The 18,377-nt window shown below is 64.2% G+C and overlaps 1 protein-coding gene and 1 long non-coding RNA gene across 5 annotated transcripts; one reads left to right on the top strand and one right to left on the bottom strand.

Moving 5' to 3' along the window:
* Positions 1-1,274: 1,274 nt before the first annotated feature.
* Positions 1,275-13,225, bottom strand: AMPD2 (adenosine monophosphate deaminase 2). Of its 4 annotated transcripts, XM_036015971.1 has the most exons (19): positions 12,792-13,225; positions 11,846-11,911; positions 7,731-7,861; positions 7,437-7,567; positions 6,603-6,671; positions 6,398-6,506; positions 5,983-6,169; positions 5,630-5,771; positions 5,428-5,517; positions 5,107-5,236; positions 4,769-4,963; positions 4,551-4,682; positions 4,224-4,387; positions 3,808-3,934; positions 3,550-3,713; positions 3,136-3,256; positions 2,695-2,868; positions 2,425-2,535; positions 1,276-2,328 (listed from the first exon to the last, which is right to left on the bottom strand). In XM_036015971.1, the coding sequence occupies exons 1-19, from the start codon at positions 12,799-12,801 to the stop codon at positions 2,119-2,121; spliced, it is 2,463 nt and encodes an 820-aa protein (XP_035871864.1). In that variant the 5' UTR covers positions 12,802-13,225; the 3' UTR covers positions 1,276-2,118. The 4 variants fall into 4 exon arrangements, with proteins under 4 accessions (XP_028358526.1, XP_035871864.1, XP_028358527.1 ...); XM_028502725.2 differs by lacking the exon at positions 12,792-13,225 and having other exon boundaries at positions 1,275-2,328; positions 11,846-12,118; XM_028502726.2 differs by lacking the exon at positions 11,846-11,911.
* LOC118498263 lies at positions 12,098-14,245 on the top strand. The gene is made up of 2 exons (XR_004900788.1): positions 12,098-12,185; positions 14,152-14,245. It is a non-coding gene; the product is annotated as an uncharacterized LOC118498263 (long non-coding RNA).
* The last annotated feature ends 4,132 nt before the right edge of the window (positions 14,246-18,377 follow it).

Here is an 18,377-nt window from a genome sequence, read left to right as displayed (position 1 = left end):
CAATAAATGTTTGAAAGGGAATTTTCAGAGTACCAAAAAAACCCACAAACAAACCCAGAAGTAAGTTGTTTTAAAAAAAAACAAAACAGTGGGGAGTTTGCTAAGAAGCCCTTCCCGTGGCAGCATCCCCAGGGTGGGAGCCAGTCCACACTGTGAGGGCCGTCCAGAGGACGAGAGCCTGGTGCGAAGGGCTCCGTTCCGCGCCCAGGTCAGCGAGTGGGTATGCAGTGCCTGCGGTCCCAAGTGCTGGCACGGGAGACGGGCAGTTCTGGCCTTCTTCTGGAAGAATCCCCTAACCCTTCTCCTCATTCTACAAGTGAACAGGAGACACAGCGGGTTCCACACCTCCCATCTCCCAGCAGAAACCAGCGGGCGCTGCACAACCTCCAGCTCCTCCTCCTCCTCCGGCTCCAGCCCTCGGCTCTGACATGTAAGTGGTATAGGAAGTCGGCCATGGAAGCCTTCAGAAGGGCCCGGGGTCTTGGCCAGAGGCAAGCCTGACCCTTGAGGGGCCCTCAGGAGGCAGGGGCATCGGGGAGCTCCTGGGGGCGGTGGTGCACACAGAGTGAGTGTCATGGCAGGAGCTGGCGCAGCAGGGGCGCAGCAGGGACGCAGCAGGCTGGCCGAGCGAGCAGACAGGGGGGAGGAAGGGGCCAGCTCCCTCAGCAGGCCCTCAATTACTTAGGCTCACGCTGTTCTAGGGCCAATTGCTTCTGAAGCAGCCAGCCTGGCATTCACCCCATGCAGCGGCAGCAGCAGCGGCGGCAGTGGCAGTGACAGGCTTCTCAGCGCCAACCCAGCGCCCAGGGCACACCCCACTTTCCTCCTTGGGGGTGCGCCAGAAACCGTGCATTAACCACAGGACAGAAGCCGAGAGGGGCGGCTCTCCGCACCACACTGTCCTCTCACTGAGCTGGGATCGGAGGGCACTTGAAACGAGCTCCCAGAAGCTGCTGACGTCCGCAGTCTGAGAACCAGGCACCAGGTCTGCTTCTGAGCGCAGACCCCCGCCTCTCCCGGGCGGTCCCAAGGGCCTGGACGTCCACGGGAGGTGCCCCCTTCAGAGGGAGCAGGCTGGGGGAGGGCCTGGGGCCAGGAGATGGCTCCCGCCGGGTGGGCCTCGCCTCTCTCCCACCGGGTCCACGTGCCCAAGCCCGTGGCAGCCAAGCCCAGTCGCTCCCCTACAAACACGCTGTCCCTCCGTCCAAAGTGCTCCCGGCCTCGACCCCAGCCACCCCAACCCAGCTCCCCTCTCCCAACAGACACCCCGCCTGCCTCGTTACTTAAATAATCTTTATTTCTCATGCACTAGGAGAGGTGGGATCGTGTAAGACACTGCATTTCACAGCGAAGGCCTCGGCCCGGAAAACAATGCCGCGGACCTGCCAGGATCCGGGTCCGTTTAAAACTCCAGGGACCGCAGTGGGACACGCCCTGAGGGCTGGTGGCAGATCCGGGACCCCCCAGCTGCAGGGCCCCAGACATGGCCCAGGGCGGCTGTCCCCTCCCACAGAGGCACAGGAAGCGAACACCAGGGCACACAGACCAGAGGAAGGACGGACAAGACTGCTGGGCAGTGACGTGGCAGAGGCTGTGGCCCAGCACCTCCGAGGCCTGAGTTCAAACCCGGGACGCCAGGACTACACCTGCTCTCAGCCCCACCCTGCCCACCGCAGAGCCGCTGGGGCCCCATAGACGCCCTGCAGCCCCACACCCACGGCAGACGGGCACAGGCCCCACCCAACGGTCCCTCAGCCATGGGAACAAGATGGGGGCTTGACCTCCAGCCATGGCCGAAGCTCGGACTTGCAGGACTCCAGAGGCTGGAGGGGCCGGCCCCCCACAACCGACCCTCAACAGGTTTCAGAAGGTCTTGGGACAAGGCCCCCAACAGGGCAGCTCTCCAACTCAGGCCATCGGGTGCCGCCGGAGCCAAGAAAGGGCGACGCACACCCCAGCCCGGCTGGCGCTGGGCAGGCACAGGGACAGGCGGAGGCCAGAGACATGCGGGACGGAACAGAGGCGGACGGACACATGCAGAGACCACGGCGGGGGGAGGGGTCCCGGGACACCACGCGATCTAGGTGCTGCCAGGAGGGGGCGCCGCGGCGGCCGGGCTCACTGAGGCCCCGGGCTCATGGTGAGGCCGGGCTCCTCCGGGATCGTCTCCAGCATCTCGCTCTGGACGGCCTGCGTGATGAGCGCCAGCTCCTGGCACAGGGTCTCGTAGCGGTAGCCCACGCGGATGTCCGGCACGTTGGTGCGGCGGATGTCATTGCCCTCGGGGCCCTCTTTGGTGTAGTTGGGTCCCAGCCAGTGGCTCTTCACCTGCAGGGGCGGGGGAGAGGCAGGCTGCAGCCGGCTCTGAGGGGCCATGGCCCGGGACCCTGGGACTTCCCCGGTGCGGGGGCGGGGAGGGTGTACCTTGTGGGAGAAGCCGCTCATGAGCACACTGTTGCGGGCCAGCTCGCACATGTCACAGGAGCTGAGCTTCCACACCTGGGTGGCGATGCTGTATTCCTCCATCAGCGGTTCCTGCGCAGACCAGGCTCCCTCAGACAGACGCACGGGGCCCTGCAGCGCCGTCCCTCCCTGGGGATTCGCCCCGGCATGCCGTCCTCCGCCAGCAGGGGGCAGCACCAGCCCTGAGCCCCAAGTGCCGGGGAGCCCCGTCCCCCGCCCGCGGGTTCTGACCTTGGTGAAGTGGAATTGCAGGGGGTCGTCGGTGGAAAGCGAGACCATGAGGCCGCGGGACAGGTACTCAGGCAGCGGGTTCCGGTGGTAGCTGAGGAAAAGGCTATTGTTGCTGAGCGGGGACATGGCAATCCCAATCTGGGCCAGGTAATACAGGTACTGCAGGACTGGGGCCTGGGTGGGCGACAGGGAGGGGGGCCGGTCAGGTGGCCTCGGGGCTGGGGCGCACGCCTGGTTCTGGGGGGTACAGGCCACAGTCATGTGGGGGGGGGTCCCGGCTGGGCCTGATCTGGGGAGGGTCAGTTACAGCCGGGATCCAAGCTGGGGCCTCAGCGGGGAGCGGTCCAGACAGGCGCTGCCTAAGAGGGTCCGCTGCTGAAGGGGCCCCCAGGGTCGGGAGGGAGGGACCCGCGGGGGGCAGCGCGGGGGTGCAGCCCTGACCTTGCGCAGCAGCAGCCCGTGGGAGATGTTCTCGGCCAGCATGAAGGCCGACACCAGGTGGTGGACGGACCCGGCCTCGCCGCAGTGCGGCCGCAGCACAAACGTGTGGAAGCCTCTCTGCCTGGGGGGGGGGGGCGTGGAGACAGCGTCAGCCCCCGGGCTCCCGGGGCTGCCGAGCCCCCGCCCCACGCCTGTGTGGGCCTGGGACAATGGGCAGGGCTGGGTCCTCGGCTGCAAGGCATACGCCACGGAACCCCGAGGGCACCAACACCACCACCAGGTCCACGTGCGGGAGCAAGAAGTGGGTCAGTGCTCACTGGGCCCGGCCCCGGGCAGGCTGGTGGGTGAGGGGGTGACGGACGGCAGGGCGGGCGGAGCCATGGCCCCGGCGGGGTGGGGGGGGGGGGCCCAGACCTGCGCAGGTGGTTCAGCACGGCCATGTTGGCGAAGGTGTAGTACAGGTAGTAGGCGTAGGGGGGGTTGTCCTCCTCCACCCAAGCCTCCGGGAGAGGGCTCTCCAGGTTGAAGATGTGGTTCTCGGGCTTGGACTCATCATCCACACTGTCAAAGCCATCCACCTGGCCCAGGACACGGGGATCAGGCCCGAAGCCGCCACCGGCCCGAGGCAGGCCGTGCCCCCTCCCCACACCTGGCCGTGTGCCGCCCCCTCACATGCTCCAGGAAGAGGTGCAGCTCCGGGTGGCTGGCGGGGTGCACGGTGGCCTCGAACAGCGGCAGGAAGATGTTCTCCAGCATCTCCTGAAAGTTGGCCAGCTGGCCCTTGGTACGGTACACGTCACTGCAGGTGAGAGGTGGGCACACAGGTGCGTGCAGGTCAGGGCCAGGCGGTGTGAGGGCACCAGCAGGCCGGGAAGGGTCGGAGCTCGGCCCAAGATCCCAGAAGCACTTGTGAACCGTCCTGGGTGGGCCCAGCAGGACAGACCCCGGGGGCAAGCATGAGGGCCCCTCCTCCCATGGAGAGGACTCGGCCGGGACAGGAGCTGGCCGGCCACCCCGGGAGGGCAGAAGGCAGGCTCCGGCGCCTGAACTCTGCCCGCCAAGCCCCTCCCACTCCCCAGGACACTCACAAGAGACGAGGCACCTGCACGAGCCAGCGCACGTTGGGGGAGTGGACGCGGTGCGTGACGGCCCAGCGCGCCAGCTTGTCCCACTCGTCCCTCGAGCGCCCGTAGATGGAGAGCCGCAGCTCCGCGTTCTGGTACTTGCTCTCCTCCAGGTCTGCCATCACCTCCTGGAGGCACGCACGCACGGGGCCACTGCCGCACCCGGGCTTCCCGGCCGTCCCCGCCCCCTCCCCCACTGCGGAAGCCCCCAGGGCCTCCCCCAGGCTCTCGCTCAGGCAGGGAGAGGGCTGCCCCCATACCTGGGCCCTGGCAGCCACACCTCCTCCTCACCTTGATGATGTGAGCAAAGTACTTCCCGGAAACCCTATTGTCCGTCTTGATGAAGATCTCTCGGAGGACAGACTCCCCGATGGGGTTGTATTTGGCATTGAACTTGTCGAAGCGGTGGAAGGTGTTCCTGTCCTGGGGGAGACGGGCAGGTCACCCCCGACGCCCAGCCCCCGTGCTGACCCAGCCCCCCCCCACAAGCCCCCACCGCCGGCACGCACCGCGTGCACGTCGAGCGTGTCCACGCTCAGGTCGTAGGCGGTGAGGTTCAAGCTCTGGAAGACCTCGCGGAGCGTCTGCTCGCGGCCCTGCTCCACGTGCACGATCTCCTCCAGGTGCCGCTTCATCGCCCGCTTGATGAAGCGCAGTAGGTGCTTCTGGTTCATGCAGGACGAGGCGTGGATGTGCGTGTCCACCTGGGGCGGGACGGGGGCTGCTGGGTCCGGTGAGGCCGGGAGGGCGGAGGGTGCAGGCAGCGGGACGGAGAGGCCTCTACAGCCCGGTGCCGGGTCAGGGGAGGCTGGGCGGAGGCGAGGGTGCGGCCCGGGGCGCAACCCACCTTCCGGATGTTGTAGAAATCGCGGTGCGGCACCTTCTTCTGGGCGGCCAGCTCCTTCATCTCATTGAGCAGCACGTGCATCTGGAACTTGGAGCTCAGGTACTGCAGCCGGCGGTAGCAGAAGGACTTTCTGGCAGGACAAGGGCAGGTGGGGGGCTCAGGGCTGGCAGGAGGCGCTGGGGTGAGGCCGAGGAGGGGGCGGCGGGTGAGGGGGAAGTGCAGGACTCAGGGACTTCGAAGCGAGGACAGAATGGTGACAGCTGTCTGGGGCAGGGCTGGGGCTCAGGAGTCCCGGCTGGGAGGGGACCAGCGGGGACTCACATGGGGCCGTTGATGATCAGGGCCATCAGCACGTTGACATCAGCCACAAACTCCTGCAGTTCGGGGTACGGCAGCTCTAACTCTGGGCAGCTGGCAGTGGGGGGAGCGTGGGTGAGGAGCGCGGAGCCAGGCCCCCAGGCTCCCCCAGTCGATATGGGCACCCCCCTCCACGGCCTCCCCAGCAGACTCCGCCCCCTCTTACTGCTCGTCGGGCTCCCTGCGTGTGTAGACGTGCACCACGCCCCGCACCATGCGCAGACCCAAGCCCAGGTCCCCGGGCATGGAGCTGGGCTCACAGCGCTCGTAGGGGTGCTGCTCCAGCACCGGGGGGTGCACCGGGGCGTCTGCAGGGCAGGGAGAATGCAGTCAGGGGCGGGGAGAGATGCAGCTGCCCCAGCAGGGTGCCTCTGCCCGCCCACCCGCCCCCACCAGCACCAGGAGGTGGGAATGGGGCCGGGTGCGAAAGAAGCGGGCAGGGCAGAGGCGCCTGGGCTCCGAGCTCAGGGAGCCTGGGACGCCAGGGCGTGTGGAGCTGGGCAGGGACAGGGGTCCCACCGGCAGACACAGGGGTGTCCGGGCCCAGCTCGTAGGCCCGCGTCTCCAGGGGCTTCTCGGCCAGCTGCTGCAGGTGGCGGCGGGTGGTGGCGCAGAAGCTCTGCAGGGACAGGGCCATGTACTTCTCCCGGATGAAGAGCGCCCGCACCACGCTCTTGGCGGCGTCCAGCAGGTCCGTGAACGGCACCTGCAGACGAGGACGTGCGGGTCTCGGACCGGCCAGGCCCGCCCTCACCGGTTCCCTGAGGCCCGACTTCAGGAACGCTCAGACCGTCCCATTCCCAGCCCTCGGACAGGCGCCCGCCCGCCCGGCTGCACCCTCGCCCCCTGCAGCTCCCGGGAAGAGAAGCGCCCCCTCTGGCCCCGCCCCCAGCCCCCCAGGCCCGGGCAGCCGGCGGGGACCCTGCACACTCACCCCGCACTTCTCCTCCCCGGAGATGGTGACCCGCTGGAACTCCCGCTCCAGCACGTCGCGCTCCCGCAGGCCCCAGTCCCCCTGCCCCTCGCTCTGCTCCTTGTACAGCCTGCGGGAGGGGGCACAGGGCAGACACTGCAGCCAGCGGCGGGGCAGGCCCCAGCCGCGTGTCCCCAGGGTCCCCGCACCCCTCTGCCCTCCTCACTGGAGGTCCAAGTCACTGTCCGTCTTCAGGAAATCTTGCTTGGCCCGAAGCAGGATGTCCGGCTCCAGCCTAGAGGTGAGGGCGAGAGTCGGGCAGACGATGAGGGACGGCACTTGCTCCCAGGGGGCCGCCGCCCTGAGCTCGGTGCTGTGGGTGAGGCGTCACCTCACAGGGCTGCGGAACCCGTGCCCGGGGCGCTGTCCTGGCCTGGCGCTGGAGGTGAGGAAGCACAGCCAGACGGCAAGCACCACGTCCCAGGCCCCACCGGTGGCCGAAGACAGCCCCAAACCCAGCAGCCCGGGCCCAAGGCCTGTGTGTCGTCCCCCCGCTGCCCTGTGCTGCCTCCCTGTGGGCCCCAGACAGGGGCAAGGGCCCAGACAGAGACAGAGGACAGGGACACGGACAGAGACGGAGCTCTGAAGCGTCCAGACGCAGGCTGGCAGGCAGACTCCGCTGCGCCCCCTCCCCACCACAGCCGCAGGGTTGCCTGGTCATGCCCGCCACACACACTGCTGCCTGGGTGTGACCCCCCAAACCACACACGCACTCAGCCGCCTGGCCGAGACACCCCCCAACACACACAGATGCTTGGTTGTGACCCTCCCCCACAGATGCCTGGCCTCGACCACCCCGCCTCCCCGCACAGCTGCCTAGCTGTGACCCTGACACACACACACACACAGCTGCTTGGTCACGACACCCCCTACATACACGCACAAACACACACACACACCCCCCTGCTTGGTCGTGACCCCCCTCCACACGCACACAGCGGCCTGGCAGTGCCCCCACCCGGGGCTGCCTGCCCGCAGGACTCTGGGGCCCAGGGCTCACTTGACGTCCTGGCTGATCTGCCGCTCCAGCCGCTGCCTCCGCTCCTCCAGCTGCTCGATGGGGCTCTCCTCGGGGAACTCGTATGGCGCGCTGCGGAGCTCGCTCTCTGCCAGGGAGCGGCTGAACAGCTCCTGGGAGTGGGAGGAAGGGTCGGTGTGGCCCGGCCCCCAGCCCCGGGCCCTCCCTTGCAGAGTCTGGGGTACTGGGAGGAGGTGAGGGGTCAGGACACGGCCCGGCATGAAATCAGGGCGTGGGGACCACGTGAGGGGCACAGGGTGGGGTGCCCCGAGATACCTCCGCGATCTCCTTGCATTTGCCATCCATGGACGTGCGCAGGTCCAGCGGGAAGTGCTTGAGGCAGGGGGCGGGGCCTGGCAGGGATCGCGCGGACTGCAGCGGAGGGGCCCCCAGCCCACCGCGGGCCTCTGTGGAGACAGTGGAGCCGGGGTGGAAGGGTGGGGGCAGGCCCGGGGCGCGCTGGAAACCCTAGGCCCCTGCCCGCCCCAGAAAGAAGCCAGCCCCTGGAGGGTGGGCAGCCCCTTCTCAGAGGGTGAGGGGTGAGTGAGCCTGCCTGTGGCTCCCTAAGGACCTCGCCCTCACAGTCTAGCACGCGACCCGTCACCCGCTCCAGGCTCTCGGCTGGGAGTCCCGAGTGTGCCCCCAGAACAAGCGATCGGGTCCCTCCAGGAATCAGAATCTGAATCGGGGACTAGGGGCCCCGCCCCCTAGGCCAGAAGAACCTCCACGTGAGCACCCCCTATAGACAGGCACGGTGTGTCCCCACGCACTCTCCAGGAGCTCATGGGGACCTGGTGGCCAACACCAGCACCCCTAGCCCGCAGCGTCCAGGGCCGGCAGGCCAGAGTCGGACCTGCCTCTGGACTGGCAGGTCCTCCTCCCTGAGCTCTGGCAGCCACAGCTGCCCCTCAGCTCCGACCTGGGGACCAGCCCCCGAGGGAAGAGGAGCCAAGGGCTTGGAGGAGCTGGCTGGCAGTGGTAGCCCCTCCCCGCCTCCCCGGAGGCCTGCCCTCTCCCCCAGGACCCCAGGGCTGCCAAGACCGGCCTGGCCCCAGCCTGACCCTCCCACTGCTGGCTGCCCCTCCAAGGGGAGCTGCCACAAACAGCCTGCGCCACTCGGAAGCCCCAGGATCTGGGCCGGAGGCCTGGGCAAGAGCCCGAGGACGGGAGGATCAGAGGTCAGGGTCTCTCCCCACCGAGAGAGGCAGAACTCAGGTGTACCACAAGGAAGCCGGAAAGAAAGGCCTTGACCCGGCTAGTTCAAGGGGCCGCCTGAGCTCCTGAGCATCCCGGAGGACCCCACCGGGCCTCACAGCCCAGCCTCCGCAGCAGGGGGCTCTCCACCCTCCACACCCCCTCCCCCCCGGCCAGGCTCCCCCCGCCAGCTCTGAGGGGCCGTTCTCCAGCATTCCCCCCTTCAGCCTCTGCCCCGTGGCTGAGGGGCAGGCTGGAGGCTCTGCACGGGTAGAGTGCCCTAAACTCTCCAGGACCACTCCCTGACGCCCCAGAGTCGGGCCCCCAGTCCGGACAAAGGGAAGATCCAGATCCAGGACCCAGCGCCCACTCGTCCTCGCGCCTGCCTGGGCCCTACCTGCAGAGTTCAGGCAGCGCAGGCCGGCAGCCGGTGCCCCTTGCTTGCCTGTTTGCTGAGTGGAGCTGCTGCCAGTCCCCCAGGACAGCTCAGGGGCCGGCACGGGCTGTACCAAGTGCAGCTGCTTGCAGGGGAGACCCCGGGATGACAGTGAGCAGGGGGCTGGGGGAGCTCAGGGGAGCCCAGACATTAAGAGAAAGGGCATCAAAGTTCAGGGACAAGAGGAGCCCCAGAACTGAACGGGGCCTTAACCTCCACGGTGCCAGGGCCTGGCCCAAAGCGGGGACCCCAAGGGAGAGACGCAGGGTGGGCGCACAGGGACAGGAGAGGCTGGAGAGGAGGGTCCACACCTCCTTAAAATGCACTGGGGCCTAGGGAGTGGGTAGGACCTGGCTGTCCAGAGCACGGGGCGGGGGCAAGGCAAGGGGGCACACAGCCCTCACCGCCACTCCCAGTGGCCTTGTTTTCCCTACACCCGTCCTCTGGGGCCCTGCCTGTGGGTCCCTCGGGAGGGACAGGGCCCCCTGCCTGGGAGAGGAGCTGGCCGGCGGCCGGAGAAGTGGCTCACTCAGGCGGGAACGGCTGCTGAGCCTCCCGGATGCCCAGGGGGCTGGTGCGTGGCGCCCGAGGCCTCCCGCTCCCTGCTCCAAGCCTATGGTTGGGAAGAAATTGCCCAGGAGGGGAGAGCAGTTTTGGGGGGTGGGGCGAGGATTTGGCGGACTTGCGTCTGACTCTGATCCCTCTCACTCACAAGCCTCTCCCTCCTGGAGGCCTCAGGTCCTGACTCCAAAGGGGTGATAAGCAGGGGATGTCCTGCCTGGCCATGGCTGCCGGGAGGCTTGCGGAGACACGGCCCCGTGAGTACTCTGGACAACACCATTGTCTGCGATTATGGCCTCCTGAGACACCCCCAAACACGTCCCACACACAGTCCCGTCCTCTGGGGAGGGTGGGGGTGCAGTGCAGGCCAAGGCGACGGAGCGGTGAATGGGCAGCAAAGACAACAGGGCCCGGCAGGAGTGGACACAGGGCGACACTCCCTCTGACTTGGAAGAAGGCAGAGCAGGAAGGTGAAGAGAGACAGGTACCTGCCTCACCCCCAGGGTGTAAGACACAGCCTGGGTCCTTGCCTGCCCAAGAACTCTGACCCTGCACAACTCCTCACTTCTTTTTTTTTTTTTTTTTTTTTTAGAGAGGGGAAGGGAGGGGAAGGGAAGGAAGAGAGAAAGGGAGAGAAACACCAGTGTGTGGTTGCCTCTCCCACGCTCCCCACTGGGACCTGGCCTGCAACCCAGGCATGCGCCCCAGACTGGGAATTGAACTGGCAACCCTTTGATTTGCAGGCCAGCACTTAATCCACTGAGCCACGCCAGCCAGGGCCAACCCCCGACTTCTAACCCCCTGCATGGGAGACCGCCCACAGACGTCCAGACCTCGGACGGTGTCAGCAGGAGCTGAGTCCAAGGTCCCGGCCTCAAAGTTCTCTCCGAGCAGAAGGGCCCAGGACCTCCACCGCAACACTGGGTGACCAGCACAGGTTCCAGCGGCCAGAGCCATCCCCACCCCAGCCTGCCGGGTGACAGGCAGACAGCAATCTCCACACTCCCCAAGGCCAGGCCGGGAAGGCCCAGCTGCCTGCGGGTACCTCCTCCCAGGGTCTGTGCCAGAGCACCACACACACACACACACACACACACACACACACCGGGGCTGGGGGGGGCAACCAAGAGCCAGCCACCCAGTGCCACCAACTCCAAGATTCCCGGCATCCCGCCTGCCCTCCCTCGCTGCAAGGACTGCCTCAGCAGGCAGAGCGGTGCCCACGGCTCTCATCCACAAGCAGCGTGTGACAGCTGCAGCCCCAGGAGACGCCCCCTCCGGACGGCACAGAGCTGAGCACGGAGAGCACGAGCGCTCGGGACAGTGCAGCCCAGCCCAGCATCTCCAGTGCCGTGGGAAAGCACAGGAGGGGGATGACCAGGCTACAGGTCCAGGCAGCTGCTGGGGACAGGGAGGCACTGGCTGACCTGGTCACCAGGGTGGGGGTGGTCTTACTTAGCCGCAAGGCCTGGGGTGGGTACTGGGAGATATCCCTCAGCGAGCACCAACCCAGGCAGCGAGCCCCCAGGGAGCTGGGCTCGCACGGCGCACCACGCCGCCTGCTCCGAATGCGGCACCGACGCCTACCCGAGTGGGAGCCGAACCAAAGGGTGCAGAGCACACCGGAGGAACAGCAGACTCAGCTGAAGCCCCGCACAGCCGGGCCCGGGGACACCCCACTCCTGCAGCAGCTCACGAGAAAGCCCCAGAACCAGCGCTCAGCCAACAGTCTGCACAGCTGGGCCCCAGCCCCCGGCCTCCCGGCGGGGCGGCCGACCCCCAGGGAGGGGACCTGGGATCTGGGCTCCTGGAAGGAGGAACTCGCCTCAGGAGGACAGCCCGCGCCTGCCTGGCAAAGGGCCAGCCGCCGGCAGTGTGGCCAGCCAGCCCCACACGCCCCCACTCCATTCACACACTCCACTTGCAGGCACTCTTAGCACATCCACACGCTGACACGTGTGCAAACACACCTCTTGCTGCACCCACACCCACACCCACTCCCCGTTACAGAGGACAGCGTCCCCGGCATAGACACCCGCCACCCTCCACCCACCGCTCTCCCCACACCAACTCCCAATCCAGCTGTCATTGGGGCGCAGTACAAGGAGCACCAGCGCTCGGAGGGTGCAGGAGAGGCCTCCCTCCGAGGGGGCCGGGGGCGGAGCGCGGCCGGTGCCTGGCCCAGGATGCATACACTCACCTGGTACCGCAGAGGCCGCCTGCTGGCTGGTACGCTTCTTAAAGGGATATTTAGCCTTGGGTTTGCCTGGGCCGGAGGGATAGGATGCCATGGCTCTGGCCCAGGAGGCAGAGCCGCACCAGCTGGGCCTGCCTCTGCCACATCCAACCCCTTCCTCCGCCCCGCCCCCAGCGGGAGTGACTGATGCAGGAAGCCGAGGCCCCGCCAGCGGAAGAGGCCCTGGCCACGATTTCTGAGGTTGTCTAGGCAACCTCCTGGAGAGGGGCCGCCATCCCGCCCCTGATCCCGCCCCTCCCCTCCCTTCCTCATCCCTGGAGTGACGTCGGCCTGCGGTGTGGAGGTGAGAACGAGATAGGGGAGGGCCGGCGCCCAGCACTCCACTAATCCTCTCCGGAGCCCTCGGCCCCTGCCAGGGCTCTAGGGCAAGGACTCAAAGTCCAGGCTAGCCGGTCCAGCCAGCCTGGGAGAATAATAATAATAATAACAATAATAACAACAGGAATCCAGCCCGAGCCCAGAACACATTTAGCTCGGGGCAGGCGCAATCCGTGAACACCTAGCCTTCTGGGGCTGAGTCCGGTTTTCCTTCTCTTTCTGAACGAACCCCAACCCCAGGGCAGACCAGCTCCGGGAGGATGGGACAGAACTGAGAACCCCAGCCCGGGGGAGAGGATCTTCCCCTGGGAAAACTCCACTGTCCAGCCGAAGCTACCTTCTAGGAAGGCAGGGAAGCCGTGGGGTCTGGGAAAAAGACGCCAGTGCCCTCAGGCTCGTCCCTCCGCCTCTCCACACGCCCGCTCAGCTCCCGCAGGCCTCCCCGGGAGCTGGCCGCCTTGCCCAGGTCTGCTGGCGGCGCTCAGACCCCCGCCCTCTGTCACTGCACCCCTCCGGCCAGTGCACCTCTCGGGCCCAGAGGGCTCCCCGGAACACAGGCACACACTCTCACCTGAAGCCATGCTGCCCGAGCCCTGGAAGGGACCGGGGCGGCCGCCTGCCACGGTCTGCACAGCCGGGAAGCCCGGGTCTCGAGGGAGGGGACGAGGGCTGGAACCCAGACCCCGGCCAAGTCGCTCCAAGAGCCCCTGCCCTAGCCCGGAGATGGGGGAAGGACGGCAGCTCTTTCAAAACTGCCGGCTGGGAGGATGCGGACCCCGCCGACCTCGGCCGCGGCACTGGCCCGGAAGACCCCCAGCCCCGCACTCGGGAGGCGGGCAGGACACGTGCTCCCGGCACAGCGGGACCCGGGGCGCGCCTGGGCTTCTCGCCACGTTCTCCGGGCGCTCGGGGTCCGCCCGCCGTAGCCGGATCGCGGGGAAGCCACGCAACAGGTGCGACCCCCGCCGAAGGCTGGCCAGCGCCGCGCCGCGTCGTGGCCGCCCCAGGCCCCGCCCACGCCCGCCGGCCCCGCCCACGCCATCTTCCTCCCGGCGCCACGTGGGCTGCCGCCCCTCCGCGGCCCGCAGCGCGGGGTCCGGTGCGCGCTCGGTGCGTCAGCTTCCTCCTCGGAAAGTGGGATGGGGCAATCGCGCTGCGTCACTCGGAGGAGCTGTTGCACAAAGCGCCCAGTGAGGGACGGCTATTATTACCGTCCCGGGCTTCACTTTTAGCAGACGTCCTGCCCCCGGCATTCTCGCTCTGGGCGTCTGTTAGGCCCTGGCAGGCGTAGGTAGGCAGGGTGTGCCGTGCATTCCCACGTTTATTTCTGTATTTGTTGGTTAAGAGCTTAGGCCCTGTGGCCGGAACGACTGGGTTCAATTCCAGACTCCCCCGCCCACTTCCTGACTGACTCGGGCAGAGTTGCTTAACTTAGCCGGACTTCTGTTTGTCTGTAAAACGAGTGTGCGAGACCCTGCTGTAGATGGCGGTGGTCAGGATGAATGCGCTCATCTAAGGGGTTAGAGCAGCGCCTGGCCTGTAGTCACTACCCCGTTAATATTTGCGTTTTATTGCTTTGGCCTTGGCTCCGATTAATATGATACTCCTACAGGTTGTTTCGCCTTGCAGCCTACGGAGAAGTGGAGTCGGGCTGTTTTGGGGACAGGGGACACCCCACCCAGCCGGCACCCTCACTCCCACGGCCCCGAGAATCCTGCCTAAAGATAACTTGCTGGGGAAAGTCCCTAAGACTCCGCCGAACGTAATTGTATTAGCAGCCACCCATTGGTCTTCTTCGGATCTCTCCACCTCGTGGGCGCCCTTTGCCCCCCACACCCAGTTGGACTGATGCTGTTTGTCCACCCCTCCCCGTTCTCACCACCCTCACAGCCAAATTCCTTCCAAACTCGGCCTCCCCCATCTCTCCCCAGGCCGGATTCCGGACCCTGAACCCTGCGCTCTGCTCACACCTGTCGTCGCCCCCACGGGTCCCTGCCCACTGCTCCTCGGACTGGACAAACTTAAGAAAAAATATGGCCTCCATAAACATTTGGGGAAAAAGTGCACCTCACAAAGAATCAATAAAACCAGAAAGAGGACAAGGAGATACCACATCCTCCCATTAATTAGCAAAGATGGAGGAAAAAAACGTCCCAACGCAGGCAAGAGGGTAGTTGGTAGCTGGGACGCACACATACATTATTGCAGGGCATAAACATCGACATAACCTTTCTGAAAACCACTTAGGAATACAGGATCAAGAATCTCTTATAGCCCTGGCTGGTGGGGCTCAGTGGGTTGAGCACCAGACTACGAAGCAGAGGGTCGCTGGTTCAATTCCCAGTCAGGGCACATGCCTGGGTTGCGGGCCAGGTCCCTGGTGTGGGGTGCACAAGAGGCAACCACACATGGATGTTTCCTTCCCTCTCTTTCTCCCTCCTCTCCCCTCTCTCTAAAAATAAATGAATAAAATCTTTACAAAGAAAATGTAAAGGTTTATTTTTTAAAAAAGTATCTATTACAGAGTCCTATTATTTGACCCATTAATCCCACTTCCAGGAAATTATTCTTCTAAAAAGAAAAACAGGCGCGAAGTTAATCGCCGAGGGCTTATCACAGAGCGGGAGGGGCTTGGCAACAGAAAGGTCCAACAAGAAGGGAATGTTGAAATATGTCACCTACGTGCCGTGAAGTACAGCCATTAAAAAATCATTCTTGGTGAATTTCTCTTTTTTAAGAAAAAACTTTTCACATGTTAGAAATATCAAATTTTGTTGTTCCACTTGTTCATGCATTCATGGGTGGATTCTTGCGTGTGCCCCGACTGGGGGTCAAACCCACAGCCTTGGTGCATCAGGATAATGCTCTAACCGACAGAGCTGCCCGGCCAGGGCTGCAGAATTTCTTACTGAGGAGGAAATGGTTACAATGTAAAATGAGGTGAAAAATGGATGTGAAAATCTGTACCTACAGTACGGGCCTGATTGTGTGACATATATACATGAGAAATAAACACACCAAAATGTTTACAAATACTTGCCTGGGAGTGGCAGAACTATGGTTCCTGTTTATTTTCTTCTTTATACTTACCTGCATTTTAAGATAGTCTACAGTGCATACTCATTACTTTTATGATCGAGGGAGTGGAAAAGCAAAGTCTGTAAAAACCTTTCCTAGCCTCCACACACCACCCCCAACAGACTCTCCTGGGTGGTAACCCCAGACTAAATTGGTGTTGGAGCCCTCAGGAATTTAAGGCTGCTGGGCTGTTGAGATAATAAAACAAACCTCAAAACTAAAAACCAGGCGCCAGGCAGCCATGTAGAATGCCGGCTGCACTCTGACAAAATGTAAATTCTGACATAGTTTTAGGGGGCGGTACCTCGCATCAGGCCAGCTCTCTTTAGGACTCCCCCCTAATCCAGACCGACCTGCCCACCTACCTGCCTAACCAGCCCGCAGTGTGCATTCCCTGCCCTCCGTCTGAGCCAGGCAAACCAGTTCACTGGCCTCTCCACGCTTCTCCTAGTCTCACGTGCAACACACCCTTCGCCCTGCAACCCTCCCCATTTCCAGGCGATTCGGTGCATGGTCTCTGCTGGGAAGTCCACCCTGATTACAGCTAAGCCTCAGTCTCCCCACCTCCACAGCACCCGTGGGAAGCCCGGCGGGGTGCCATTGTCTGCTCGAACAGACTTCGGGAAATGAAGGATGAGTCATCTCCTATGGCCTCGGAGGGCCTCCGTGTTGTCTTTGAGCCTCTGGGACCCTCCCCCAGCTCCGCACACAGCCTCCTCCCCTCCGGGCCTACTCACCAGTGGTCCCTTACATGGCCCTCCCTGGCCCCCAGGCGCCCACTGATGGTCCTTCACGCTCCCAGCATCTGCTTCTCTGAGCTCTGGCCTGAGCTCACTGGAGGTGTCAGCCTCCTGCCCAGGCCAGACCACTCTCGGCAGGTGCTTGGCGCCAAAGAGAACACCTGCGGCATCAAACAGATCCTTGGGGGGCAGTGAGGGGGGCCGAGGGAGGGAGGTGGGGGTGGAAGAGGGTGTAGCAGGGATAAATGGTGATGGAAAAAAAATGTTAAATCCTTGGCCAGGACACTCTCTCAAACCATATTCTATGCATAGATCCTTCCAGAACCAAGCTGTTCTACTCTGGTTTCTCAGCCTGTCCCAGCAGCCTTCCCTCCCCTTCAACCCTGCAGTCACCCAGAACTGCTTTTCGTGCAGCTGTGTCCATCTGTACTTGTTTATAAGTCTTCCACGAGTCTTGGCCAAACACTTGGTCGTCCAAGGCCCTTCAGGGGCTGGCCCCCGTCTTCCTTTCCCGTCCGAATCTCCCAGCCCTCCCCCCCACCCCAGGCCTTCCCAGGGGTCCCGCCCATCACGCCAGGCCTCCTGGGCTCCTCTGAGCTCGGCTGTGCCCCGTGCCTCCACGCTGTCCTTCTCTCATGCTCTCTCCTCTGTCACAACGCCTGTCGCCCACGTGTATGTGTCCCGTTCATCCTACAGCCGTTCTGGCCACAGAGTCAGTCCCCCCGACAGTGAGCTGCACGAGCCGCTGTCCTTCCTGCCGGGCGGGAGGCGGGTTTGGAGGCAGCTCTGACTACTCCAGCACTGGCGCGGCGTTCCCGTCCTTCTGCCGTTTCTCCGAGAGTTTCCCCCACCTCTTTCTCGGGGCCTGAAGGCCGGTCCCCACCCCGTTCTTCGTCTCCGCCCCACCCTCCCACTCCAGCCGGGACGAGGCTTCACCCACGTCCCTGCCACTGGGTGTAAGACAGGTCCTGACACCTCCCCTCGGGTCAGGAAACGGGACCAAGTTTGTTGGGAAATGCTGATTCTTCTTTCACTTAAAAGGATTTGGTTGCGAGGGCTGTGGACACCTGAGTTCTAGCCCACTCCGACGATGCTGTTTGCTAGTATGGGGCCAGTGTAGGGGTTTGGGCCCCGGAATGGAAAAACACCGGGTGGCCGGGGAGCCAAGTTAAGGCCAGGTGGCCAGAACGTGTCGAAGCCACCGTTAGGCCTGCGCGGGTGACCCGGGTTTGGCCGCCACACGACCTTCCTGGGGTGGCAGTAACCAGCAACACTGCCATCTTGCCCTGGTGGCACAGGCGCCGAGCGACCCTACACAAGGGAAGAGCAGCCTCACCCTGGCGGGTTAAATCCACCCCTGGGAGCCCTCGCAAGCCCACCTTTCCGCACAAGCCCCCTGGAGGCTGCGCGGTCCCAGCTTGGGAAAGCCGCCACCGGACCAGCCCCCCCAGCCAGTTAGTCCAGAGGACCTTTCCCTCCTCCGTGCTGCCTCCCTTGCGCTTGAGCTCCAGCTTGATAAACTCTGCCTGCACATTTCTCTGGCGTTTCCTCTCGACCTCTGTCTCGGGGAGCTCAAGAACCTCAAACGTTTCGTGGCAGCTCAGATGGGAGCCCCTGTGTCCCTACAGCAACAGGACGGAGCCCAGAGAAGACAAGTCACGGCGGCAGCGCCACTGGCGAGCCTGTCTCCAGCCCTGTCCACCTGCCCAAATGGATTCCGTTTCCTGGCCGAGCTGTCTTTTTCTCTCATGTCATTGTTTCCTCTTGGCCTTGTGTGCCTGAAGGTGGGTTCGGCTCCTGCTGCAGTCACACCGGCGGGCAGAGAGAGTGCTCATCCCAGCCCGGGTGTCTCAGGTTCGAGTCCCGAGGCTGGGTCAAAGGCTCGTGGCAGGAGTTCCCTAAACTTGGGCTTGAGTCCCGCCACAGACGCTGTGTGTCCTGTGCCTGTTTTGAGTGTCTGGTTCCACTGGAGGAGACTGATGCGCTGACACCCTGGCTGTTTGCTGGCCTACTCTCTTCGAAACTAAAAACATCAAAAATTGGTGTGTTGTTTTTTTTGCAGCGTGGCCGGGCCCCAGGACTGTCCTGGGGTCAGAAAGTGGGGACGATGAAGGGACTGAGGCCTGAGTGGCTCTCGGCCCGCAGGTCGGTGACCCCTGGACTGTTCCAGGGGTGGACTTGGCGGGGCGCTCAGCTGACCGGTGTCACTGACCAGGTGTCCCTGAGCCACAGGGCTTTCATTTTACAGGGAGAAAGCTGAGTAACTGACACTGGAACTCTATCTGTTATTTGTTGAGTCTGTGTCCCAACTGGGTTGTAGAATTTTGCTTTTAATTTGA

Source organism: Phyllostomus discolor, chromosome 14 (genome assembly GCF_004126475.2).
Source record: "Phyllostomus discolor isolate MPI-MPIP mPhyDis1 chromosome 14, mPhyDis1.pri.v3, whole genome shotgun sequence".
Classification (NCBI taxonomy): domain Eukaryota; kingdom Metazoa; phylum Chordata; class Mammalia; order Chiroptera; family Phyllostomidae; genus Phyllostomus; species Phyllostomus discolor.
The sequence above is the reverse complement of the archived record's forward strand: the minus strand, read 5'-3'. Positions and strand labels throughout refer to the sequence as shown.

What these genes read in the sequence shown, in the direction of transcription:
- AMPD2 (XM_028502725.2), bottom strand. Translation starts at nt 11,936, where the DNA reads ATGGCATCCTATCCCTCCGGCCCAGGCAAACCCAAGGCTAAATATCCC. An exon ending in ATTTCTACAACATCCGGAAG is followed by an intron (nt 4,964 to 5,106) that starts GTGGGTTGCGCC and finishes GTCCCGCCCCAG; the next exon opens with GTGGACACGCACATCCACGC. An exon ending in ACTTTGCTCACATCATCAAG is followed by an intron (nt 4,388 to 4,550) that starts GTGAGGAGGAGG and finishes GCGTGCCTCCAG; the next exon opens with GAGGTGATGGCAGACCTGGA.